General features: G+C 42.4%; 1 protein-coding gene across 3 annotated transcripts in view; it reads left to right on the top strand.

The window, feature by feature from the left end:
- The window catches only part of LOC124009225 (sodium- and chloride-dependent glycine transporter 1-like), a 99928-nt gene that overhangs the window by 9569 nt on the left and 62973 nt on the right, over positions 1-27386 (top strand). For 2 of the 3 annotated variants that reach the window (XM_046320807.1, XM_046320804.1), the window contains exon 2: positions 18950-19225. In XM_046320807.1, coding sequence (XP_046176763.1) covers positions 19196-19225 — 30 coding nt within the window. In that variant the 5' untranslated portion in view covers positions 18950-19195. Of the gene's footprint in view, positions 1-17194; positions 17359-18949; positions 19226-27386 lie in introns of those variants that run through there. The other variant, XM_046320805.1, reaches the window with a different exon arrangement.

Raw genomic sequence — 27386 nt, 5'->3', positions numbered from 1 at the left:
CTTAATCAGAGGGCAAAAGAGGGAACAGGTGTGAGAGAGTAAACGAGGTCGTTAGGAGAATGAGGAACAGCTGGGGGCAGGAACGGAACGATAGAGAGAGAGAGAGATAGAGAGAAAGTAACCTAATACGACCAGCAGGGGGAAACGAAGAGAAGAGAAAGCACAGGGACAAGACATGACAATACATGACATTAACAAGTCACATAATATGTTGCATGGACTTAACATGATTTTTGAATAACTACTTAATCTCTGTACCCCACACATACAATGATCTGTAAGGTCCCTCAGTCGAGCAGTGAATTTCAAACACAGATTCAACCACAAAGACCAGGGAGGTTTTCCTGCCTCGCAAAGAAGGGCAGTTATTGGTAGATGGGTAAAAATAAAATAAAAAATAAGCCGACATTGAATATCCCTTTGAGCATGGAGCATATTAATTACACTTTGGATGGTGTATCAATACACCAATTCTCCAGAGTGGCTCAGCGGTCTAACGCACTGCATCTCAGTGCTAGAGGCATCACTACAGACCCTGGTTCAATTCCATGCTGTATCACAACCACCGTGATTGGGCGTCCCATAGGGCGGTGCACAGTTGGCCCAGCGTCATCCGGGTTAAGGTTTGGCCGGGGTAGGCCTTCATTTTTAATAAGAATTTCTTCTTAACTGACTTGCCTAGTTAAATAAAGGTTAAATTAAATTTACAAAACATATACACCCAATCACTACAAAGATACAGGCATTTGCCGGTGAGGAAGGAAATCCCTTAGGGATTTCACAATGACTTTAAATGACTGACTTTACGATGACTTTAAATCAGAAAGAGTTTAATGGCTGAGATAAGAGAACTGAGGATGGATCAACAACATTTAGTTACTCCACAATACTAACCTAAATGATAGAGTGAAAAGAAGGAAGCTTGTACAGAATACAAATATTCCAGAAAATGCATTCTGTTTGCAAGAATGCACTAAAGTAAAACTGCAAACTTTTTGTCCTGAATAAATCCAACATCACTGAGGACCACTCTTCATATTTTCAAGCATGTTGGAGGGGTGCATCATGTTATGGGTATGCTTGTCATCGGCAAAGACGAGGGAGTTAATTTTTTAAATAATAAATGGAATAGAGCTAAGCACAGGCAAAATCCTAGTTCAGTTTGCTTTCCAACAGACACTGAGAGACACATTCTTCTTTCAGCAGGACAATAACCTATAAGACTAGGCAAATATTCACTGAAGTTGCTTACCAAGACGACATTGTTCCTGAGTGGCCTATTTACAATTTTGACTTAAATCGGCTTAAAAATGTATGTCATGACTTGAAAATGGTTGTTTAGCAATGATAAACAACCAACGTGACAGAGCTTGAAGAATAATAATGTCCAAATATTGTACATTTCAGGTATGCAACAATCGTAGACTTACAGCTGTAATCACTGCCCAAGGTGAATCTAACATGTATTGACTCAGGGTTGTGAATACTTATGTAAATTTGATGTTTCTGTATTTAATTTTTGCAAAAGTATCTAAAAACATGTTTTCACGTTGTCATTATGTGGTAAAAATAAATGGAATCCATTCTGAATTCAGGCTGTGTACAGGGGTGACAAACTCATTCCACGGAGGGACGAGTTTCTGCTGGTTTTTGGTTTTTCCTTTCAATTAAGACCTAGACAACCAGGTGAGGGGAGTTCCTTACTAATTAGTCACCTTAATTCATCAATCAAGTACAAGGAGGAGCAAAAACCCGCACACTTGGCCCTCAGTGGAATGAGTTTGGCACGTGCTGTAACACGGAAGAATGTGGAATAAGTCAAGTGTTATCAAATGAATACTTTCTGAAGGCACTGTAAGTGCTACACTGCCTTTATTAAACCTTACCCTGCACTATGCTGAAGACCTGTTACATAAACATGGTTGATATAGGCCTAAATCAAAGACATTTGTAGTAGGCCTAATTTGTATCATATAATTTGGATTATGCCACCAGTTATGCTATGACACAAGTTGTCTACTCTTACATAAGGCTGCATTATAACTCGACAATGCACTAAAACAAAACCATGAAATGAATCCGAATACAACGTGTAGCCTAGACCTATTGAGTAGCCTACATTTCAGTTATCACTGTGTGAATGAGGAGAGTGTCTCCGTGACACTCACTACTGCATTGTAGGAAGACGCCCAAGATGAAGGATGGGTGAGAGACGGACAGACACAGCACTGTAGGCCCTAATGGAAATTTCCCAAAGCTCTATAATTAAACTGAAGGGAGACTGCCGTGTCCAATGTGTGCTTTTGCACCCAAATATTTAATTGTTGTTTTTGGGATGGTGTTAACGGTGCATATCTCACAACTAACCAGACTGGTATGAGAAGGCATCTCAGAATGCCAGGCATGCAGTATTATGAGTAGTAGCAGGTACCATGTATTTTTTTATATAGGCCAACATCCATGTTTTGCTGCCTCAAAATGTAAAATGTCTTTCTTGTTTAGCATTGTCATTCATGCTGGTATGAAAGTATACCCTCATCAGACTGAAAGTCACACATTAGAATAACCAGCCCGTTTTAGAGGAATGATTCCATAACTTTTTCTAATTAACTGTCAACATGCCAACATTCCATTCAAACAATGCAGTCAATCCACAGCCATACACTGGCTCAAATCAGTTGATGATAGGACTTAGACTGATCAAATCACATTTTATTTGTCACACACACATGGTTAGCAGATGTTAATGCGAGTGTAGTGAAATGCTACTGCTTCTAGTTCCGACCATGCAGTAATATCTCACAAGTAACAATTTCACAACAACTACCTTGTACACACAAGTGTAATGGAATAAATGAGAATATGTACATAAAAATAAAAATATATGAATGAGCAATGGCCAAACGGTATAGGCAAGATGCAGTAGATGGTAAAGAGTACAGTATATACATATGAGATGAGTAATGTAGGGTATGTAAACATTATATAAAGTGGCATTGTTTAAAGTGGCTAGTGATACATTTATTACATACATTTTTCATTATTAAAGTGGCTAGAGATCAGTCAGTATGTTGGCAGCAGCCACTCAATGTTAGTGATGGCTGTTTAACAGTCTGATGGCCTTGAGATAGAAGCTGTTTTTCAGTCTTTCAGTCTCTCGGTCCCCGCTCTGATGCACCTGTACTGACCTCGCCTTCTGCATGATAGCGGTGTGAACAGGCAGTGGCTCGGGTGGTTGTTGTCCTTGATGATCTTTTTGGCCTTCCTGTGACATCAGGTGGTGTAGGTGTCCTGGAGGGCAGGTAGTTTGCCCCCGGTGATGCGTTGTGCAGACCTCACTACCCTCTAGAGAGCCTTACGGTTGTGGGCGTAGCAGTTGCCGTACCAGGCAGTGATACAGCCCGACAGGATGCTCTCGATTGTGCATCTGTTAAAGTTTGTCAGTGATTTTGCTGACAAGCCAAATTTCTTCAGCTTCCTAAGGTTGAAGAGGCGCCGCTGCGCCTTCTTTACCACGCTGTTTGTGTGGGTGGACCATTTCAGTTTGTCCGTGATGTGTACGCCGAGGAACTTAAAACTTTCCACCTTCTCCACTACTGTCCCGTCGATGTGGATACGGGACTGCTCGCTCTGCTCTTTCCTGAAGTCCAATGTCATCTCCTTTGTTTTGTTGACGTTGAGTGTAAGGTTATTTTCCTGAGGGCCCTCACCTCATCCCTGTAGACCGTCTCATAGTTGTTGGTAATCAAGCCTACCACTGTTGTGTCGTCTGCAAACTTGATGATTGACTTGGAGGTGTGCATGGCCATGCAGTCATGATTGATTTTTGATTTGATTTGGATCTCTTTGGGTCCCCATTTGGACTAATCTTCCAAGAGTCCTTAAACATTCAAATACAATTTATAATACGAACACATTTCCACATATAACACACTATTACAAACATAGATAATATACTAACATAATGACCCAATAAATACTCAATCTAAAAAAATATTGATTCTTCATCTACGATAGTCCCACAACATTTCTATGTATTATATTTAAATAGTTTTAAAATCATTTTTAAATGTATATATTGAAAGGATTCTGGTTTGCTCAGTTAATTTATTCAATTTCTTTATTGCTCTAAATCAAAATGTTATTTTGCTTATTTCTCTTTTCTGTCAGGACAACGCATAGATGGTGGATAATCTATTCCTAGTATTTGCGGAATGTCTGTCTCTTACCAACTGAATACCATTGTGAATAGAACTTGGCCGTTTTAAATTATGTATATTATGAAATAAAATAAGCATGTTCCTTTCAATTATCTTATCGATTGATGACCAACAAAGAACATTGTGCATGACTGCAACAGAAGAACCATATCTCCACCTTAAAACAATCCTGGGTGAACAGGGAGTACAGGAGAGGGCTGAGAACGCACCCTTGTGGGGCCCCAGTGTTGAGGATCAGCGGGGTGGAGAGGTTGTTACTAGAGGTCGACCGATTATGATTTTTCAACGCCGATACCGGCACCGATTATTGGAGGATCAAAGCCACCGATAGCGATTAATCGGCCGATTGTTTTTATTTATTTGTAATTACAACAATACTGAATTAACACTTATTTTAACTTAATATAATACATCAATAAAATCAATTTAGCCTCAAATACATAATGAAACATGTTCAATTTGGTTTAAATAATGCAAAAACAAAGTGTTGGAGAAGAAAGTAAAAGTGCAATATGTGCCATGTAAGAAAGCTAACGTTTAAGTTCCTTGCTGAGAACATATGAGAGCTGGTGGTTCCTTTTAACATGAGTCTTCAATATTCCCAGGTAAGAAGTTTTAGGTTGTAGTTATTAAAGGAATTATAAGACTATTTCTCTCTATAGCATTTGTATTTCATTAACCTTTGACTATTGCATTTACATTTACATTTAAGTCATTTAGCAGACGCTCTTATCCAGAGCGACTTACAAATTGGTGCATTCACCTTATGACATCCAGTGGGACAGTCACTTAACAATAGTGCATCTAAAACTTAAGGGGGGGGGGGGGTGAGAGGGATTACTTATCCTATCCTAGGTATTCCTTAAAGAGGTGGGGTTTCAGGTGTCTCCGGAAGGTGGTGATTGACTCCGCTGTCCTGGCGTCGTGAGGGAGTTTGTTCCACCATTGGGGGGGCCAGGGCAGCGAACAGTTTTGACTGGGCTGAGCGGGAGCTGTACTTCCTCAGTGGTAGGGAGGCGAGCAGGCCAGAGGTGGATGAACGCAGTGCCCTTGTTTGGGTGTAGGGCCTGATCAGAGCCTGGAGGTAGTGAGGTGCCGTTCCCCTCACAGCTCCGTAGGCAAGCACCATGGTCTTGTAGCGGATGCGAGCTTCAACTGGAAGCCAGTGGAGAGAACGGAGGAGCGGGGTGACGTGAGAGAACTTGGGAAGGTTGAACACCAGACGGGCTGCGGCGTTCTGGATGAGTTGAAGGGTTTAATGGCACAGGCAGGGAGCCCAGCCAACAGCGAGTTGCAGTAATCCAGACGGGAGATGACAAGTGCCTGGATTAGGACCTGCGCCGCTTCCTGTGTGAGGCAGGGTCGTACTCTGCGGATGTTGTAGAGCATGAACCTACAGGAACGGGCCACCGCCTTGATGTTGGTTGAGAACGACAGGGTGTTGTCCAGGATCACGCCAAGGTTCTTGGCGCTCTGGGAGGAGGACACAATGGAGTTGTCAACCGTGATGGCGAGATCATGGAACGGGCAGTCCTTCCCCGGGAGGAAGAGCAGCTCCGTCTTGCCGAGGTTCAGCTTGAGGTGGTGATCCGTCATCCACACTGATATGTCTGCCAGACATGCAGAGATGCGATTCGCCACCTGGTCATCAGAAGGGGGAAAGGAGAAGATTAATTGTGTGTCGTCTGCATAGCAATGATAAGAGAGACCATGTGAGGTTATGACAGAGCCAAGTGACTTGGTGTATAGCGAGAATTGGATGTTCTTATAGGCACTTTAGTATTGCCAGTGTACTTTCCGTCCCGCTCCTGACTTTTTCCGTTGCAAAACCAACTAGGTTCGTAATTTTAACAATTTTATTCGTATTTACAGATGGCATAAAAGTTTGTTATTAAGGCACATGAAAGTTCACATGTTCCAGAAGGAAGTTCTACAAAAAAATTATCTTCAAATACCTATCCTGTGAACTAGTGACGTGTGACATACACCTAGCTTCTTCTTGAAATTAGTCACATATGTCATCACTGTTAATTCAACGATAGGTCATTCAACCGCCCCACCCCACAGGGCCTGAAACAGACATTTCCATCTTGTTTATGTAACCCATTTTATTTCTTGAGTAACATGAAATTAAACATGACATGTTTCTCATACTTTTTTTACCACAGAAATCAATTATAAAATGTTTCCTTCCCACCCAGTGCAAAGTGGTGTATTTTGAACTTTTTCTGTTATAGTCAGGTGGACTGGAGTAGAGTTTGGCTTAGTGTTTTCACCCAGTGAAAAGTGAAAAATCCAACGAGAAGCTGCTTTGCCGTATTACAGCCAGACCACAATGTTTAGAGATGTTCATTGATGTTTACTCAAGTCCAGTGAGTAACTTGCTTCATATTCAGACACCAGTTGGATGTCACTCATCCTTAGCATAAACCAGAAACTCCAGAATAGTGAAATTCAATACTTTGTACATCTCCACTATACCGGGAAACTGACACTAGGTCTAGGCCTATATCTGTCTCTGGTGAAGTAGTGTGTCCTCTTACACACTCAGACATAACAGAGGGGATATAAAGGAGAAGCGAAACAACACAACTGATAATAATGCCAGTAATTACTACGAAAATAACTTTTCAAGTGTATCTAGAATGTCTTTCTCAATTTCACACGTAGCTAGTTGTATTTGGTTTTAGTGAACTCTCTCAAAAGCTAAAGCCATATTTAGCCCTAGCCCAACAAACAGCAGTGAGGATCTGTAGTGTGAGCCCCAGTGCTATCTATGGGGTGGTGGGTGGAGGGCAGGGGAGGAGGTTTAGTATCATGTAGCTCCAGAGACAGTAGGAGGAGGCCAATCATACCATAGCAGATTGTCATTACTGCTTTTCATACCATTGCTTAGGATAAGAGTAATGGGATTTGCTGAATTCCACTACACCACTTAGCCTAACATTGGCTATGAAGAGGCTATAGGACAATATAGGTCAAGTGTGTTTTAGAACCTGCCCACTTAATATGAATTAATCTGCTTGATGTGATGGCAGACACCGGCATGCATACTCCACTCATTCTTCTATAGGCTAATCCTAACCAAAGCCAATAGTGATCCCATTGTTAGAATATATTATTGTTTTTAAATGGCAAGAGCCTAACAGCTAGACCCACTTGGTGCTATTTACACAAAATTAACTATCGTTATGGATATTTCAGCTTAGCTGCCTCACTACACCTTTTAATTAGAGTGATACAAGTTGACTTAACAAGGAACCACTGGCCTATTTGCAAATACGTAGTTATCAGGCTAGATGTTGACCTTTGGTCATTACTCCCACAATTCCTCCTGAATATACAGTCATCTTTCTTCCAGAACATGAGCCATCTCAATATCGATAAGTTGGCCTAAGCCAAGGTCTACTCAGAAAAGGGAGCATTGAAGAAGAAGTGTTCCCGGCAAGTGTATCTAGGACCTGATGATCTCATAGATATGGTCTATGTCTGATGTTCTTAAACTTTTTCAGAAATGTAGTGTTTTCCTGTGATCCAAGCTCATGTTTTTAAAACATGCCCCTTTTTGGTAGGCCCTAAGTGAGATTTTATTGGGGGACCTCCTTCACCTTGTGGGCAAAACAATTTCCTGCAATTCTACACACTTTGCTATGACTTATGCCATGTTAATATGATATCTGAGTGACAGTGACTAAAAAAATCAATGGGGCCCCCTGGAGGTCAGGGGCTCTGGGCAAATAAAAAAATTGTCATTCAGGGATATTGTGTTTAGATTGATTAGCAAAAAAACCCACAATTTAATCCATTAGACAAGCCACACTATTCACAGCCCTGTGTAATGTTCAATGTCATTGCATTGCTGAACTTTTAAGAACTCAATGTATTTGTATTGTTTTAAAATGTAAAAATAAAAGGAAATGCATAGTTTGAACATATCTTGTGTTTATTTGTTTTTAGCTGTTAGTGATCATTCCCTAAGTGTTAATACATTTGTGTTTACATCATTCAGCCTCTATGTATGTGTTATAAATGACCAAAGGGGTCTGACTTTAAATTAAGTATTGCTTCATGCGATATAGAGTCTTTATAGATGTGTTATGAATGAATGTTTCTCACTTCAAACTAAGTATTAACATTCTGCTGATTTATGAACATTCTCTCATGATCCACATGTTACTGTAGAGTGTGAGAGGTATTCAAAAGGGTTGATGGACCTGCAAAGCTTGCATTTGTGTGTGTGTGTGTGTGTGTGTGTGTGTGTGTGTGTGTGTGTGTGTGTGTGTGTGTGTGTGTGTGTGTGTGTGTGTGTGTGTGTGTGTGTGTGTGTGTGTGTGTGTGTGTGTGTGTGTGTGTGTGTGTGTGTGTGTGTGTGTCAGAAACAAGATGATTTGGGGTAATCCAACTTGAGACTACCACACAAGCTATTCCTCTTCTGTTCCCATGCTGGAGACCAGGACTTGATTATAACCTGTTACAATGGTGCCAACATTTTGTTGCTGATCTTTCAGCAGGGGAGTGGGTCAATGTGACTAGGCCCAGCATCGTGTGGTATGGCTCGTTGTTGTTGCGTGCGTGTTTGTGTACTGAGGAACATGTAACTTGGTTCCAGAAGAAAATACACTTTCAATATCTTTAGGTTGGGGGCTTCATCAAGGTAAGTGTTTCTTGGTGTAATGTTGTCCCCACACTATTGCACACACAGCACATCTAACCTGGGATATCAGCCATTCAAAGTTGTCCTTAGGGGGAGTGACTATAGAATTCTATAGGAATTACTTTTACTGAGTAAAGTATTTGTCACGGTTACTACTTAACACAGTCAAAAAGTCATAATTATGGCTTAACCTTTTCCACAATTTATATTGGGGCTCTCGAATAGATCAGAATGGCCAATTAATTAGGGCCGATTTAAATTTTTCATGACATACGGAAATCGGTATTTTTGGGCGCCGATTTGCCAATTAAAACACATATATATATATATATATATATATATATATTTTATAGGCAAGTAAGTTTATTTAAGTAGGAACAGTGGGTTAACTGCCTCGTTCAGGGCCAGTACGACAGATTTTCACCTTGTCAGCTCGGGGGATTCAATCTCACAACTTTACAGTTAACTAGTCCAATGCAATAATGACCTGCCTCTCTCTCGTTGCACTCCACAAGGATACTGCCTGTTACGCGAATGCAGTAAGCCAAAATAAGTTACTAGCTAGCATTAAATTGATCTTATAAAAAACAATCAATCGCAATCACAAATTAACTACACATGGTTGATGATATTACTAGATATTATCTTGCGTGTCCTGCGTTACATATAATCTGACTGAGCATACAAGTATTTTAAGTATCTGACTGAGCTGTGGTAGGCAGAAGCAGGCGCGTAAACAGTCATTCAAACAGCACTTTCGTGCGTTTTGCCAGCAGCTCTTCATTGTGCGTCAAGCATTGCGCTGTTTATGACTTCAAGCCTATCAACTCCCGAGATGAGGCTGGTGTAACCGAAGTAAAATGGCTAGCTGGTTAGCGCGCGCTAATAGTGTTTCACATGTCACTCGCTCTGAGCCTTCTCGTAGTTCCCCTTGCTCTGCATGGGTAACCGCTGCTTCGAGGGTGGCTGTTGTCGTTATGTTGCTGCTTCGAGCCCAGGGAGGATCGAGGAGAGGGATGGAAGCTATACTCTTACACTGGCAATACTAAACTGCCTATAAGAACATCTAATAGTCAACGGTTAATGAAATACAAATGGTATAAAGGGAAATAGTCCTATAATTCCTATAATAACTACAACCTAAAACGTCTTACCTGGGAATATTGAAGACTCATGTCTGGAATATGTTCTCATGTTCTGAGCAAGGAACTGAAACGTTAGCTTTCTTACATAGCACATATTGCACTTTTACTTTCTTCTCCAACACTTTGTTTTTGCATTATTTAAACCAGATTGAACATGTTTCATTATTTACTTGAGGATACATTTATTTTATTGATGTATTATATTAAGTTAAAATAAGTGTTAATTCAGTATTGTTGTAATTGTTGTCATGATTACTAATTTAAAAAATGTAAAAATCGGCCGATTAATCGCTAGCGGCTTTTTTGGTCCTCCAATATTCAGTATCGGTATTGGCGTTGAAAAATCATAATCGGTCGACCTCTACTCTTGAGTGGTGCAGTTGTCTAAGGCACTGCATTCCAGGCTATATCACAACCGGCCGTGTTTGGGAGTCCCATAGAGAGGTGCACCATTGGTCTAGCGTTGTCCGGGCTGGGGTAGGCCGTCATTGTAAATAAGAATTTCTTCTTAACTGACTTGCCTAGTTAAATGAAGGTAAAAATCTTCTTAAAATTAGATTTTTAAACCTAACACTAACTAATGAAGGCCACGTTTGATTGGTTTGTCCTACAGACCTTCCGTGTATTTGAGCGGAAGTTTCAGGAACGAGATTAGGTGTAATGTACAGTTAAAGTCAGAAGTTTACATACACTTAGGTTGGAGTCATTAAAACTTGATTTTCAACCACTCCACAATTTTCTTGTTAACAAACTATAGTTTTGGCAAGTCGGTTAGGACATGTACTTTTGTGAATGACACAAGTAATTTTTCCAACAATTGTTTATAGACAGATTATTTCACTTATAATTCACTGTATCACATTTACAGTGGGTCAGAAGTTTACATACACTAAGTTGACTGTGCCTTTAAACAGCTTGGAAAATTCCAGAAAATGATGTCATGGCTTTAGAAGCTTCTGATAGGCTAATTTACATAATTTGGAGGTGTACCTGTGGATGTATTTCAAGGCCTACCTTCAAACTCAGTGCCTCTTTTCTTGACATCATGGGAAAATCAAAAGAAATCAGCCAAGACCTCCGAAAAATAATTGTAGACCTCCACAAGCCTGGTTCATCCTTGGGAGCAATTTCCAAATGTCTGAAGGTACCATGTTCATCTGTAGAAACAATAGTACGCAAGTATAAACACCATGAGACCACTCAGCTGTCATAGCGCTCAGAAAGGAGACGCATTCTGGCTCCTAGAGATGAACGTACTTTGGTGCGAAAAGTGCAAATCAATCTCAGAACAACAGCAAAGGACATTGTGAAGATGCTGGAGGAAACAGGTACAAAAGTTTCTATATCCACAGTAAAACGAGTCCTATATCGACATAATCTGAAAGGCCGCTCAGCAAGGAAGAAGCCACTGCTCCAAAACCGCTATAAAAAAGACAGACTATGGTTTGCAACTGCACATGGGGACAAAGATGGTAATGAAACAAAAATAGAACCGTTTGGCCATAATGACCACCGTTATGTTTGGAGGAAAAAGGGGGAGGCTTGCAAGCTGAAGAAGACCATCCCAACCGTGAACCATGGGGGTGGCATCATGTTGTGGGGGTGCTTTGCTGCAGGACTGCTGTAACGGCGTTCGTCTGTTGAAGAAAGAGAGTCGGACCGAAATGCAGCGTGTAGGTTACTCATGACTTTAATGAAAGAACGCGGAACATGAAATTTACATTTACATTTAAGTCATTTAGCAGACGCTCTTATCCAGAGCGACTTACAAATTGGTGCATTCACCTTATGACATCCAGTAGAACAGTCACTTTACAATAGTGCATCTAAATCTTAAAGGGGGGGTGAGAAGGATTACTTATCCTATCCTAGGTATTCCTTAAAGAGGTAGGGTTTCAGGTGTCTCCGGAAGGTGGTGATTGACTCCGCTGTCCTGGCGTCGTGAGGGAGTTTGTTCCACCATTGGGGGGCCAGAGCAGCGAACAGTTTTGACTGGGCTGAGCGGGAACTGTACTTCCTCAGTGGTAGGGAGGCGAGCAGGCCAGAGGTGGATGAACGCAGTGACCTTGTTTGGGTGTAGGGCCTGATCAGAGCCTGGAGGTACTGAGGTGCCGTTCCCCTCACAGCTCCGTAGGCAAGCACCATGGTCTTGTAGCGGATGCGAGCTTCAACTGGAAGCCAGTGGAGAGAGCGGAGGAACGGGGTGACGTGAGAGAACTTGGGAAGGTTGAACACCAGACGGGCTGCGGCGTTCTGGATGAGTTGTAGGGGTTTAATGGCACAGGCAGGGAGCCCAGCCAACATCGAGTTGCAGTAATCCAGACGGGAGATGACAAGTGCCTGGATTAGGACCTGCGCCGCTTCCTGTGTGAGGCAGGGTCGTACTCTGCGGATGTTGTAGAGCATGAACCTACAGGAACGGGCCACCGCCTTGATGTTAGTTGAGAACGACAGGGTGTTGTCCAGGATCACGCCAAGGTTCTTAGCGCTCTGGGAAGAGGACACAATGGAGTTGTCAACCGTGATGGCGAGATCATGGAACGGGCAGTCCTTCCCCGGGAGGAAGAGCAGCTCCGTCTTGCCGAGGTTCAGCTTGAGGTGGTGATCCGTCATCCACACTGATATGTCTGCCAGACATGCAGAGATGCGATTCGCCACCTGGTCATCAGAAGGGGGAAAGGAGAAGATTAATTGTGTGTCGTCTGCATAGCAATGATAGGAGAGACCATGTGAGGTTATGACAGAGCCAAGTGACTTGGTGTATAGCGAGAATAGGAGAGGGCCTAGAACAGAGCCCTGGGGGACACCAGTGGTGAGAGCGCGTGGTGAGGAGACAGATTCTCGCCACGCCACCTGGTAGGAGCGACCTGTCAGGTAGGACGCAATCCAAGCGTGGGCCGCGCCGGAGATGCCCAACTCGGAGAGGGTGGAGAGGAGGATCTGATGGTTCACAGTATCGAAGGCAGCCGATAGGTCTAGAAGGATGAGAGCAGAGGAGAGAGAGTTAGCTTTAGCAGTGCGGAGCGCCTCCGTGATAGAGAGAAGAGCAGTCTCAGTTGAATGACTAGTCTTGAAACCTGACTGATTTGGATCAAGAATGTCATTCAGAGAGTGATAGCGGGAGAGCTGGCCAAGGACGGCACGTTCAAGAGTTTTGGAGAGAAAAGAAAGAAGGGATACTGGTCTGTAGTTGTTGACATCGGAGGGATCGAGTGTAGGTTTTTTCAGAAGGGGTGCAACTCTCGCTCTCTTGAAGACGGAAGGGACGTAGCCAGCGGTCAGGGATGAGTTGATGAGCGAGGTGAGGTAAGGGAGAAGGTCTCCGGAAATGGTCTGGAGAAGAGAGGAGGGGATAGGGTCAAGCGGGAAGGTTGTTGGGCGGCCGGCCGTCACAAGACGCGAGATTTCATCTGGAGAGAGAGGGGAGAAAGAGGTCAGAGCACAGGGCACAGGGTAGGGCATAACTGATACTAACTACAAAAACAACAGAACGGAACGTGAAACTAATTATAGCCGATCTGGTGACTACAACACAGAGACATGAACAATCACCCAGGAATTACAAAGTGAACTCAGGCTACCTAAATACGGTTCCCAATCCGAGACAACGAGAATCACCTGACTCCAATTGAGAACCGCCTCAGGCAGCCAAGCCTAACTAGACACACCCCTAATCATACACAATCCCAATGCTAATAAAACCCCAATACGAACCCAACACATAAACCCATGTCACACCCTGGCCTGACCAAAATATATAACGAAAACACAAAACATATTGACCAAGGCGTGACAGAACCTCCCCCCTAAGGTGCGGACTCCCGGACGCACCTCAAAACCATAGGGAGGGTCCGGGTGGGCTTCTGTCCATGGTGGCGGCTCCGGCTCGGGACGTAGACCCCACTCCATTAATGTAATAGTTCCTCCCCTTTGCGTCCTGGGGTAATCCACCCTCACCGCCGACCATGGCCTAGTAGTCCTCACCCAGATCCCCACATAACTCAGGAGCAGCTCGTGACAGAGGGGCAGCTCGGGACAGAGGGGCATCTCGGGACAGAGGGGCATCTCGGGACAGAGGGGCATCTCAGGACAGAGGGGCATCTCAGGACAGCGGGGCATCTCAGGACAGAGGGGCATCTCGGCACAGAGGGGCATCTCGGGACAGAGGGGCATCTCGGGACAGGGGGGCAGCTCGGGACAGAGGGGCAGCTCGGGACAGAGGGGCAGCCCGGGACTGAAGGGCAGCCCGGGACTGAGGGGAAGCCCGGTACTGAGAGGAAGCCCAGTACTGAGAGGAAGCCCAGTACTGAGAGGAAGCTCAGGCAGGTAGTAGGCTCCGGTAAATCCTGTCTGGCTGGCGGAACTGGAAGATTCAGGTTGACAAGCAGATCTGGAAGAGACTGGTTGTCTGGCAGATCTGGAAGAGACTGGTTGTCTGGCGGCGCTGGGCAGACTTGGAGCACTGGCGGCGCTGGGCAGACTGGGAGCACTGGCGGCGCCGGGCAGACTGGGAGCACTGGCGGCGCTGGGCAGACTGGGAGCACTGGCGGCGCTGGGCAGACTGGGAGCACTGGCGGAGCTGGGCAGACTGGGAGCACTGGCGGAGCTGGGCAGACTGGGAGCACTGGCAGAGCTGGGCAGACTGGCGGCGCTGGGCAGACGGGAGACTCCGGCAGCGCAGGAGAGGAGAAAGGCTCTGGCTGCGCTAAACAGACGAGGCGCACTGGAGGCCTGGTGCGTGGTGCTGGAACTGGTGGTACTGGATCGAGGACACGCAAAAGAAGCCTGGTGCGGGGAGCTGCTACCGGAGGACTGGTGTGTAGAGGTGGCTCTGGATAGACCGGACCGTGCAGGCGCACTGGAGCTCTTGAGCACCGAGCCTGCCCAAGCTTACCTGGCTCGATGCCCACTCTAGCCCGGCCAATAGGAAGGGCTGGTATGTGCCGCACCGGGCTATGCACCCGCACTGGAAACACTGTGCACTCCATAGCATAACACGGTGCCTGCCCGGTCTCTCTAGCCCAACGGTGAGCACAGGGAGTTTGCGCAGGTCTCCTACCTGGCATAACTATTCTCCCTTCTAGCCTCCCCCCAATAATTTTTTGGGGGCTGCTTTTCAGGTTTCCTTGCCAACCGTGTACCCTCGTATCGTCGGCTCCTATCTCCGGCTGCCTCTGCTCTCATTTACATTACATTACATTTAAGTCATTTAGCAGACGCTCTTATCCAGAGCGACTTACAAATTGGTGCATTCACCTTATGACATCCAGTGGGACAGTCACTTAACAATAGTGCATCTAAAACTTAGGGGGGTGGGGTGAGAGGGATTACTTAACCTATCCTAGGTATTCCTTAAAGAGGTGGGGTTTCAGGTGTCTCCGGAAGGTGGTGATTGACTCCGCTGTCCTGGCGTCGTGAGGGAGTTTGTTCCACCATTGGGGGGCCAGTCTCCTTAGTGCCTCCACCTGTTCCCATGGGAGGCGATCTCTTCCGGCCAATATCTCCTCCCAAGTGTAACAACCTTTACCATCCAACATGTCTTCCCATGTCCATTCTCCGAATAATTTGTCCTCCTTTTTCTGCTCCAGCTGTCTACGTCGTTGCCAGTTTACACGCTGCTCGGTCCGTGAGAGGTGGGTGATTCTGTAACGGCGTTCGTCTGTTGAAGAAAGAGAGTCGGACCGAAATGCAGCGTGTAGGTTACGCATGACTTTAATGAAAGAACGCGGTACATGAAATAACTGATACTAACTACAAAAACAACAGAACGGAACGTGAAACTAATTACAGCCTATCTGGTGACTACAACACAGAGACAGGAACAATCACCCACGAATTACAAAGTGAACTCAGGCTACCTAAATACGGTTCCCAATCTGAGACAACGAGAATCACCTGACTCCAATTGAGAACCGCCTCAGGCAGCCAAGCCTAACTAGACACACCCCTAATCATACACAATCCCAATGCTAATAAAACCCCAATACGAATCCAACACATAAACCCATGTCACACCCTGGCCTGACCAAAATATATAACGAAAACACAAAACATATTGACCAAGGCGTGACAACTGCAGGACAATAGATGGCATCATGAGGAAAGAAAATTATGTGGATATATTAAAGCAACATCTCAAGACATCAGTCAGGAAGTTAAAACTTGGTCGTAAATGGATCTTCCAAATGGACAATGACCCCAAGCATACTTCCAATGTTGTGGCAAAATGGCTTGAGGACAACAAAGTCAAGGTATTGGAGTGGTCATTACAAAGCTCTGACCTCAATCCTATAGAAAATTTGTGTGCAGAACTGAAAAAGCATATTCGAGCAAGGAGGCCTACAAACCGGACTCAGTTACACCCGTTCTGTCATGAGGAATGGGCCAAAATTCACCCAACTTATTGTGGGAAGCTTGTGGAAGGCTACCTGAAATGTTTAACCCAAGTTACACAATTTAATGGCAATGCTACCAAATACTAATTGAGTGTATATAAACTTCTGACCCACTGGGAATGTGTGGTGTATGATATAACATTTTGTATCTCCTGAGTCTCTACTTTTAGACGATGTAAAAAACACAATTTTGCTACAAAAGACCAAATCTAGGTGGTCGGTCACATATGGGCATGTTGGCCTATAGATGAACTGCACTCTTAGTGTTGTGTGGCCTAATTATTCTTGTAAGTACAATGTAATATGTATCTTTATTACTTATTATTATACTTAAAACAGTTTAAATTAAGCTAGTATTTAGATTTGTAGAAGATACTTCTGTGACTGAATTTGGTGTACAGTGTTACAATGACAAATAACAACTTGTCACTGTTCTTAATAATAATTACACAATCATGATCATGTTGTAAATTGTTTCCTAATATTCTAAGAAACCCTAGGCTTAATCACTACCTAGTTGATCCTTTTTACATTGCCAGCAGGAACATTTCTACATCGATGCAGTTAGATATAGGTCAGTCAAAGAAATAAATCGATGATTTGGATATAGTCTACTCATTCTCGGCAATGGGTGTTCAGATTGAGAACACAAGAAAGGAGACCAGACCTGTATTTTTCCACCAATAACCCCTTTTTACTCCTCCCATGGGTTTCCAATGGTTGTGGCGCAACACTTATATGTACTACTGGAGCAGACCTAAGGGAAATGAACAGAACTAACTGTGTGGAGAGCGTGGGATAGTTACAGAACGGTACACTCTGCAGACCAGTTGGTTCTCACCGTTGAGCCTGACATCATTATCTAGTAGTTCCTTTTAAAGCCTACGCTGTCTGGTAAAACCCAACCCTTGTTCTCTTTGAGGGGCATTGCTACTTTTGTGATGGTAAGACTTGTTTTTTAATCAATGTTTTAAATGTTTATTTGTTGCATTGGGTTCAACATTTGGCCACAGAGCAGGTTTGATTTATCTCTGCGTTACATTTGAACGGGAGCTATATTTGGCAAACCTTTTTACAGCATGCTCTTGATGTAGTGTTGATAGATAAGTAGGCCTGTGGTAGAAAGTGCCTTTGCTGAATTGCTGTGGTCATGTTTATGATTTGTATTTGATGTATGTCCCTCAAAAACACTTAAGACAAAATTATTTTTTAAAAGTAGTACTTTGTAGCATAAATATATTTTTGCAGTATGTTGAATATAGTCTACTGGGCTATGTAATATAATGGTCAGTTGGTCACACTCACATTTGCGGAGTTAAACTGAGGACAAGACTAACTATGTAGCCTTGGCATTCTACCACACTGTGGTATGTCAGGTCAACAGACTCCCAAAGCATTGACGCTGAAGAGGTTAAGACTTGGCTGAAGAGGTTAAGACTTGGCTGAAGAGGTTAAGACTTGGCTGAAGAGGTTAAGACTTGGCTGAAGAGGTTAAGACTTGGCTGAAGAGGTTAAGACTTGGCTGAAGAGGTTAAGACTTGGCTGAAGAGGTTAAGACCTGGCGAGTGTAAAATACTGTAGACAAGTATGACCTGGGAGATGTGAAACTGGTGAAGCTACAAGTTACAACTGTCATATTATGTTGTTTTGCCTGAGGGTCCTGACTGCAGAAGTAGGCTATGTTGTTTGGATTAAGTTCCGGATATTATATTATATATTATATAACATTGTACCTACTCAAAAACATCAAACATATGTGTCATACAGTACTTGAAAAACAGGTTAAATAGATATAGATCAGCTTAAATATGTTAACTGTGTGTTACTTCATTCCTTTTCCCCCTTAAGGATAAATGGGCATAGTAGCTTTATAATGCCCATATTTCCTGGAAGCCTTTATTTATTTATTTGTTTTATATTTTAAAAATGCTGTAATAATACTTAGATAAATTGTATTGTCATGTTGTTGAGTAATTCAATTTAACACATTTTTGCTATAGTGATTTTCTTTGCATTTTCCCATGAAATTATTTTGTTTATAGGATTAACAGTCCTTCCCTGATACAGAGAGTAGCCAAATATAGTGTTTGAGTTGAACAATTTAACATTTGTCACATACTTGAATCGAATGGAAAAATGCAAAATTAAGTTACAAACCAATTTATGCTGAGAAGTATTTATATACACTGTGAATTTCCCATGTTCTTGGGTTAATGTTGATTACTGCTCTCTGCACTTGTTGTACAATGTGCAGTCAATGAGAAGTCAGAGTTTTTTTTACCAACAGTAGAGTCATCTGTTTGTACAATAGCACATTGTTTCAGTGATGGGTTTTCAGGAAAATGCTCATCTAGTTTTCTCTCCTATCTGGAGAGATATCAGCACCACTGGTGCTCAGATAAAAATAAGTGTCCTGAACATTTAGACAGGGAAGGACAAAAGTTTAATTTTTCCAGTGATGAAATTGTTTGAAATTGGGAAAGGAACTTAACGTTTTGCCTCCACTCCTCTCCCTGTCACATGTCTGTTTCACAGCATAGAAACGTTCCTGGATTAGGGGAGAATTAACACAAAGCAAAGACGCCACTTCAGCTGCGGTCTGAAACAAGGGAATCGAGTGAGCAACGGGGCGAAGCCGCACGCCAGCTGCTGCTACTGAAACACACCAGTGTCCAGAAGAAGACAAGTCCCAAAAAGAGACACACAGCAACACGGACATAGACCACATCGTCACGAAAGAGGAAGAGGTCCCTCCACTTGAAAGCGCCCCCTGACTGAAGCATGGAGGAAAAGCCATTTTCGGTGATTGTGGTGAGTTGGAGTTTTTGTTTGTATTTCTATTCAGTCCCCCCCCCTCCCTCCACATTACTGATCTCCTCACACACACCCTGTCAGAAACAGAGTGTTCTTTTTGTCCGATTTGAAATCAGTTCTTCTTGAAGCTACTCACATGAGCAGTATTGTTGTCATTCATGACGAATAGCAGTGTACAGCTGTTGACCATCAGTTGACCCTACGCTCCCCTTATGAGCTCTGTACAGAGATGTTCCAAGGATCAGCTAACTGGAGGTGAATTGAAGAGGCCTATGGGCCTACCTAACAAAATGTAGGCTAATTAAATAAAAGCATGTCTACCATTTTTATTGTTGCTAACGATGTTCATTAGAGAAAGTAAATATAGTTAGATTTCTAGCTAGTTGTAAAAACATTTGTAACATGATTTAATGTGGAGGTCTCATTAGCTGTCACCAGCTACTGCACAGCCAGTAGTGAAGTAAAGTTTGTGTAATTTCCCAAGTTTTGTAGTAATTTTTTACTGTAGACCTACTGTCTAAATTTCTTATGTTAATAGTGCTACATTTGTACTGTGTTAGAGAGAATCCAATTGGGAACCGAAAAGGCTATAAATTCTGTCCTCCCAAAAATATTTTAGAATTTGATCAAAGGAAAATGAAATGATTGTTTCGCACTCAAAATGAAAGATTATTGCATATGAACCAAAGAGCTTGGAAGGTCATTTCGATTATACATTTACTTGGGATAAAGTCAATAAATATCACTTTCATTTGAATGCTCTTTTAGTAGTAATTTGGGTGAATATTTGTTATTTTGGTTCAGCCTATCATTTGAAGACGTGCCTACCCTATTTATCGTCGTCAACAAGGTGTTACCTGTACTTGATCGATGTGATTCTACAAGACGCTATTTTGAATTTCTGAAGTTCCATTTGTCTTTTTATGTATTTTCTATTTGTCTTATGTTTACATAGTTTGTAAGAAACTGGTTTTGACCATCCCTAATCTTGTATGCCATGCCTCCATCCTTTTCGATGTTTAACTACTGAGAAGATGGGGAGAGTGGCTGGCTATAGTAGTAGTACTGAAGTAACTGGACCTTGTGTGGCTTTACCCAAACGGGCCCATGTGTCTGTCAAGCAGGTATACTACAGGGTGATTTTTTGATTTGGCCGATGTGTTTTTTGCAGCAGCCACTTCTGTAATTGTCTGGACAGTGTGTCCCTATCTGTAAATATGCTCAGACCAAGGCCTCAGTAACAACAACATCACATGTTCTTCACAACAACATTTTCAAACTTCAAATTTCACACTGCTGTTAGTAAAACAGGAAAATAGATAGAGATAGAATGTTAAAACTCTCTTATCTGGACAGGAAAAAAGTAAGGTTGAATGAGTAAGGTCAAACCCTGAGGTCGACCTTGAGGTCCAAACGTGAAGTCAAAGGTAGATAAGAGCCAGAGATCCTCCCCTTCATTTCCCTCCCCTTCTGTGATTGGTTCCCCCATGCTCCAGTCGCAATGGCTGAGTCTGTTGTCTTCTACTGACAGACAGTGATGCTAGTCATTCCACAGGACCGAACCCTTCTCCCGCCATCACTAACTGTCACTGCTTCACTGCCCCGGCTCCCTTGCATACAGTATATTGCATTACATACACTACATGATTAAAAGTATCTACAGTATGTGGACACCTGATCGTCAAACATTTCATGGGCTTTAATGTGGAGTTGGTCCGCCCTTTACTGCTATAACAGCCTCCACTCTTCTGGGAAGGACTTGCTTCCATTCAGCCGCAAGTGCATTAGTGAGATCAGGCAATGATGTTGGGCGATTAGGCCTCGCTCGCAGTCGGCATTGCAATTCATCCCAAAGGTGTTTGATGGGGTTGAGGTCAGGGCTCTGTGCAGGCCAGTCAAGTTCTTCCACACCGATCTTGACGAACCATTTCTGTATGGACTTTGCTTTGTGTACAAGGGCATTGTCATGCTGGAACAGGAAAAGAGCTTCCCCAAATTGTTGCCACAAAGTTGGAAGCACAGAATTGTCTAGAATGTTATTGTATGCTGTTGCTTTAAGATTTCCCTTCACTTTAAACAAGGGACCTAGCCTGAACCATGAAAACAGCCCCAGATCATTTTTCCTCCTACACCAAACTTTATAGTTGGCACTATGCATTGGGGTAGGTAGCGTTCTCCTGGCATCCGCCAAACCCAGATTCGTCCGTCGAACTGCCAGATGGTGAAGCGTGATTCATCCCTCCAGAGAACGCGTTTCCACTGCTCCAGAGTCCAATGGCGGCAAGCTTTACACCACTCCAACCGATGCTTGGCATTGCACAGGGTGAACTTAGGCTTGTGTGTGGCTGCTCAGCCATCGAAACCCATTGCATGAAGCTCCAGACAAACAGTTATTGTGCTGACTTTGCTTCTCGATTTTATACACTGGTCAGCAACGTGTGTGGCTGAAATAGCTGAATCCACTCATTTGAAGGGGTGTCCACATACTTTTGTATATATAGTGTATATACAGATAGTTATACAAAACCTAATTTATGTTTTAGACGTTGTATACTTAATTTCACTTGCTGCTAAAATTGTTCTTCCTGGTTTTCTATCTATTCAAGCAGAGTATATATATTGCATGGACAGGCTGGTATCATTTTGCTTGCAATTGTGCTTCAGAAACCCAATTCTGACTCTTTCCAACCTTTCTAAGGAAGGCCTTATCTTTTGAATAGCTCTCTAACATCTTTTATAGCTTTGGGCTCACTTTCCCTGAATTGGCAGCCGGATGAGGTTTTGGCAGACCATTTTACGAGACAGCTAGATGTCTTTTATGCTTTGAGAGAAGATATGTTGGGGAAGGGAGTGGAGGGAGGGATTTGCACATTTGTCTGCTCGGCACCTCATTTAGATGTGGTAGGACAATGAGTAGCATCCTGTCTGACTGCTGCTCTCCTGCTCGTCTCTTGGGAACAGCCAAATGGAGAACACAACTCAAAGCCCCACCTCGAATAGAGCCCGACCAATAAATAAGATGACCGATATTATCGGACGATATTAGCCTTTCACAGAAATATTTCTATTGGTCTTTATTCCACAGATGCCAAGATTATTATATAATATTATTCCACTTATGCCAATATTATATACAGTTGAAGTTGGAAGTTTATATACACTTAGGTTGGAGTCATTAAAACTTGTTTTTCAACCACTCCACAAATTTCTTGTTAACAAACTATTGTTTTGGCAAGTCGGTTAGGACATCTACTTTGTGCATGACACAAGTAATTTTTCCAACAAGTGTTTACAGACAGATTATTTCACTTATAATTCACTGCATCATAATTCCAGTGGGTCAGAAGTTTACATACACTAAGTTAACTGTGGCTTTAAACAGCTTGGAATAGTCCAGAATATGATGTCATGGCTTTAGAAGCTTCTGATAGGCTAATTGACGTAATTTGGAGGTGTACCTGTGGATGTATTTCAAGGCCTACCTTCAAACTCAGTGCCTCTTCGATTGACATCATGGTAAAATCAAAAGAAATCAGCCATGGCCTCATAAAAATTATTGTAGACCTCCACAAGTCTGGTTCATCCTTGGGAGCAATTTCCAAACGCCTGAAGGTACCATGTTCATCTGTAGAAACAATAGTATGCAAGTATAACCACCATGGGACCATGCAGCTGTTATAGCGCTCAGAAAGGAGACACGTTCTGTCTCCTAGAGATGAACGTACTTTGGTGTGAAAATCAAATCAATCCCAAAACAACAGCAAAGGAACTTGTGAAGATTCTGGAGAAAACAGGTACAAAATTATCTATATCCACAGTAAAACGAGTCCTATATCGACATAACCTAAAAGTCCGCTCAGCAAGGAAGAAGCCACTGCCCAAAAAACGCCATAAAAAAGGCAGACTACATTTTGCAACTGCACATGGGGACAAAGATCATACTTTTTGGAGAAATTATGAAAGAAAAATAGAACTGTTTGGCCATAATGACCATTGTTATGTTTGGAGGGAAAAGGGGGGTGCTTGCAAGCTGAAGAACACCATCCCAACCGCGAAGCACGGGGGTGGCAGCATCATTTTGTGGGGGTGCTTTGCTGCGGGAGAGACTAGTGCACTTCACAAAATAGATGGCATCATGAGAAAAGAAAATTATGTGGATATATTGAAGCAACATCTCAAGACATCAGTCAGGATGTTAAAGCTTGGTCGCAAATGGGTCGTCCAAATGGACAATGACCCCAAGAATACTTCCAAAGTTGTGGCAAAATGGCTTAAGGACAAGAAAGTCAAGTTATCGGAGTGGCCATCACAAAGCCCTGACCTCAATCCTATATAAAATGTGTGAGCAAGGAGGCCTACATCCCGGACTCAGTTATACCAGTTCTGTCAGGAGGAATGGGCCAAAATTCACCCAACCTGTTGTGTGAAGCTTGTGGAAGGCTACCCAAAACGTTTAACCCAAGTTAAACAATTTAAATGCAGCAGTGCTACCAAATACGAATTGAGTGTATGTAAACTTCTGACAAACTGGGAATGTGATGAAATAAATAAATAATTCTCTCTACTATTATTCTGATATTTCACGTTCTTAAAATAAAGTGGTGATCATAACTGACCTAAGACAGGGAATTTTTACTCGGAGTTTAAATGTATTTGGCTAAGGTGTATGTAAACTTCCGACTTCAACTGTACATAGAATAAACAAATATGTCTGCTCATTTGAGGTATTAAAAAAAACATTTTCAATGGTTACCTGAAGAGGGCTCTCTACTAGCTGCTCATTGAACATCATACAGCCCTAGGTCACAATGTGAGAGAGAGTAAGCATGTTGGTTTAACAGTGAGTAGTTTATAACAGCCAGCGTATTTGTAAATGAAAAAAAATACACCAATCAAGCAGCCCTGTCCTCATCACACTCTCACTTAGTTAACATTAGCAGGCTAGCTAGCCAGCAAGGTTGTTAGCTTAGCTATCTAGCCAGCAATATAGTTAGCTAGCTATCTGTGCTACGTGTGTGCTAACACTGGACTGGTGCCAAAGTGAACACTCGACACAAAAATAATACTGTTACTGTCTAGGCCTATTATGTTAGCTAGTGGGTTTATTTTGTTTGTTTTCCAAAATATGCCATCTTCAAAAGCAAGACAGTTGGCACAGATCTATCATTCGGGCCATGTGCTAACATGGGAGATAAGTAGCTATCATTAGTTATCTAGCTAAATTAGAATGTGTGACTAAAAGCAGTCCGGCAAGAATTTGCCTGCTTAAACGTTTCCAGTCATCAGCGCATAGCCATTTGCAGTTGAAATGTATAGCCAATATATGTTGTATTGACAGGGTAATGTACATATGGGTTCTGTGAGAAAACATTGTCGTAATGAAAAGCTAGCTTGTGCGTGTCATAATGTACTCATTGCGAGGTTGCCATGAAGTGTTTGTTTACATAACCTTTGACTGTTTTAAACACTGTAGTAAATCTACTCAAGACAAATGCTGCCGTTGACAAGTAGCGGTGACATTACGAACAGCATGTTACTGCATTTCAATGCTTATTTGTGAAATTGTGAACAGTGCGGTTTCAGATTTACTTTGAGACAAAGTTTAATTAATTCAGCCAGCCACCCCTTGTGGTGGTCTAGCACAAACACTTTTGCGAACTTCTTATACAGTGCCACATCTTTAACTTGTACCTAAGAAGGTAAACTATTTATATTTACTGTTGTATTTATAGAGGATATAGTTGCTTTTTGGTGGATATCCTGTAAACCACAAATAAAATGTTCATAAATAATGTACAATTTTATATTTTGTTAAATCATAATTTAGAGTATCTGGTAATTAGTGTAAAAGATTATTGTGTCATTTTGTAATATTTTTTTAAAGAAATTATTTTCACCTCTAAATTACTTTATATCAGCAGATCTAACGGTAATCGGTGACTTTTGCCTTTCTAAAATCGGTATCGGATCCAATAATACCATATCGCTCAGGCTCTAGTCATACAATGGTGACGAGCATGTCAAACGATTTTGAAAAGTGCTTTCTATCAACACTTCTAAAAAAAAAATTTTTTTTAAATCCCCATGTCGTTGCCTACCTCGTCATCGACGCTAGTTTTAATGTGAGCGGTTTAGAAACGCAATCTGAGGGCTACCAGTCCCAGACGTCCCAATATTTTCAAACATGTTTGATTATATAGTCACACAATCTGCAATGCTCTTGTAGTGTGATGTGCAACGACAAGTTTTGAGAACAGTGATCGGCAATAGCCAATGAGACCTCGCAAGAGAAGGAGCCAGTGAGATGATGATCTTGTTTCCCATCACACAGGATGTGTAGACTCTCGAGCAGGAGCGATGCCTACTACTAGTATGCGTTTGTACTTGCCTTTAACCAAAGCCAAAGTGTCAAATCGTTACAGCTCTAAAGTTCACAAACAATGTTATTCAATTGAAAAATGTTGGCTAGATATTTGTGACTTGTTTCAGGAAATTAGGCGCATTTCCATGTCACTACTTCACTGGAGCGGCATTTGAACGTAAACATTTATTAGAACTACAAAAAGTTGTGCTACTTTCAACAACATTGATGCCCTAAATTTAGCAGGCGCTATCGAAAGTTCAGTTGGAAAAAGTGATGGTCTACTTTCTGCACACGCCATGTTCAGTGTGAACCGGAGTGACTTGACACAATGCTAGCCAAATTATGTATCTACAAACAAAACGTTAAATGTTAAATGTTTCAAGTCTGCTGTGAAGCGTTCATCCATGTAAGAGTCTAGCTACATTTTCAGATATATGTTTCTAATTTTGTCAGAAAGTTTTATTTATTTATTGCAAGTTAAAGCGTACTGTTAGTTAGCTAGCAAATGTTAGCTTGCTGGCTCTAACGTTATGTGTATGATCTGTGTAGTAATATTATTCGAATCAGAAAAACATTTGCATTGCTAGGTATAGCCTAATGTTAGCTAGCTAACATTGAACCTTGTTTGTTTAGCTTTAGCTACCTGCAGATTCATACTACAGCTATGGCAATGTTTGTATTGGTAGTAGTATGAGTTGGGATTATGCCGGTTCATTGTTTAGCTACCTAGCTAGCTACATGTCTAAACAAAAGGTTCCACTTTGGCCGGACAATAGTGACCCATCCACATAGCTAGATGTGGCTGGTGGGTGGTTACAGGTCTTCCTTCATATGACCCATCAATTTAGATAAGTGTGTCGGGTAAGCGCCATCTAATAATAAGAAAACAACATGTTTTAAATTTTTGTATCTGTTTTGGACATTGCTACTATGCTAGTAACCACTATGCTAGTAAACGTTTACACCGTCTGTGTCCTGTGCATGTGACAAATAAACTTAGATTTTTATTTGATATAGTGTGTGTTTGTGTTTACCACATAGACTCACATGAGAATCCTTAAAGAGATGGGTGGGGCTAAGGCTTTAGAGGGTGTGAACGATGCTGAATGGGTGTAGACAAAGAAGAGCTCTCCGGTAGGTGTACCAAAACATTCAAGGGACATTTTCTCAAAATGTGGGTTTTCAAGTTTCGCAACTTCCAAAGCAGAATTACTTTTCCATTGTTCCTCAACTGCAGTGTATGACATCCCATTTTCTAGCTCTGAGTCTCTACTTTTGTCCAAAGTAAAACGCACAATTTCAAATGTTGCTACATAACACCGAATCTACATTCTCACCTTGGAAAACTGGCAAGACTGTGACTGTAGTATTGAGGTGTGTATGAGTGGATGGTCTCAACGACTTTATGTTGTTAACAGTTGCCCTGCCATGTGAAGTTTGCGTAAAGACAATAAGTCTCAAGTTAAGTTTGTCTGCCCAAAAGCTTTTTCTTTCCTCCTTATGTAAGGATGACCATATTCAGCTGTCAATCACTCACTTATATTAGCTTAAGTGTTCACATCTTTGTAACTGTGCAATCGTGCTGCCTTCAGGGCATGGGAACAGGTGTGAGGGAGCAAAAGGGAAGTTAAACATGATTTATGTTTATGTTTGAACCTCTGTGGACTGTACAGTGCACCAAGTGGCAGAACCAGGGAAAATGCAGCCACTGTGGCGAAGGTACAGTGGGGGAAGGAAGGTCACCAAATGCCAAACACGTCCACTGCTGCGCTTCCTTTTAAAGATCCCCCTACC

The sequence above is a fragment of the Oncorhynchus gorbuscha genome, linkage group LG22 (assembly GCF_021184085.1).
Source record: "Oncorhynchus gorbuscha isolate QuinsamMale2020 ecotype Even-year linkage group LG22, OgorEven_v1.0, whole genome shotgun sequence".
NCBI classification, from domain to species: domain Eukaryota; kingdom Metazoa; phylum Chordata; class Actinopteri; order Salmoniformes; family Salmonidae; genus Oncorhynchus; species Oncorhynchus gorbuscha.
The sequence above is the reverse complement of the archived record's forward strand: the minus strand, read 5'-3'. Positions and strand labels throughout refer to the sequence as shown.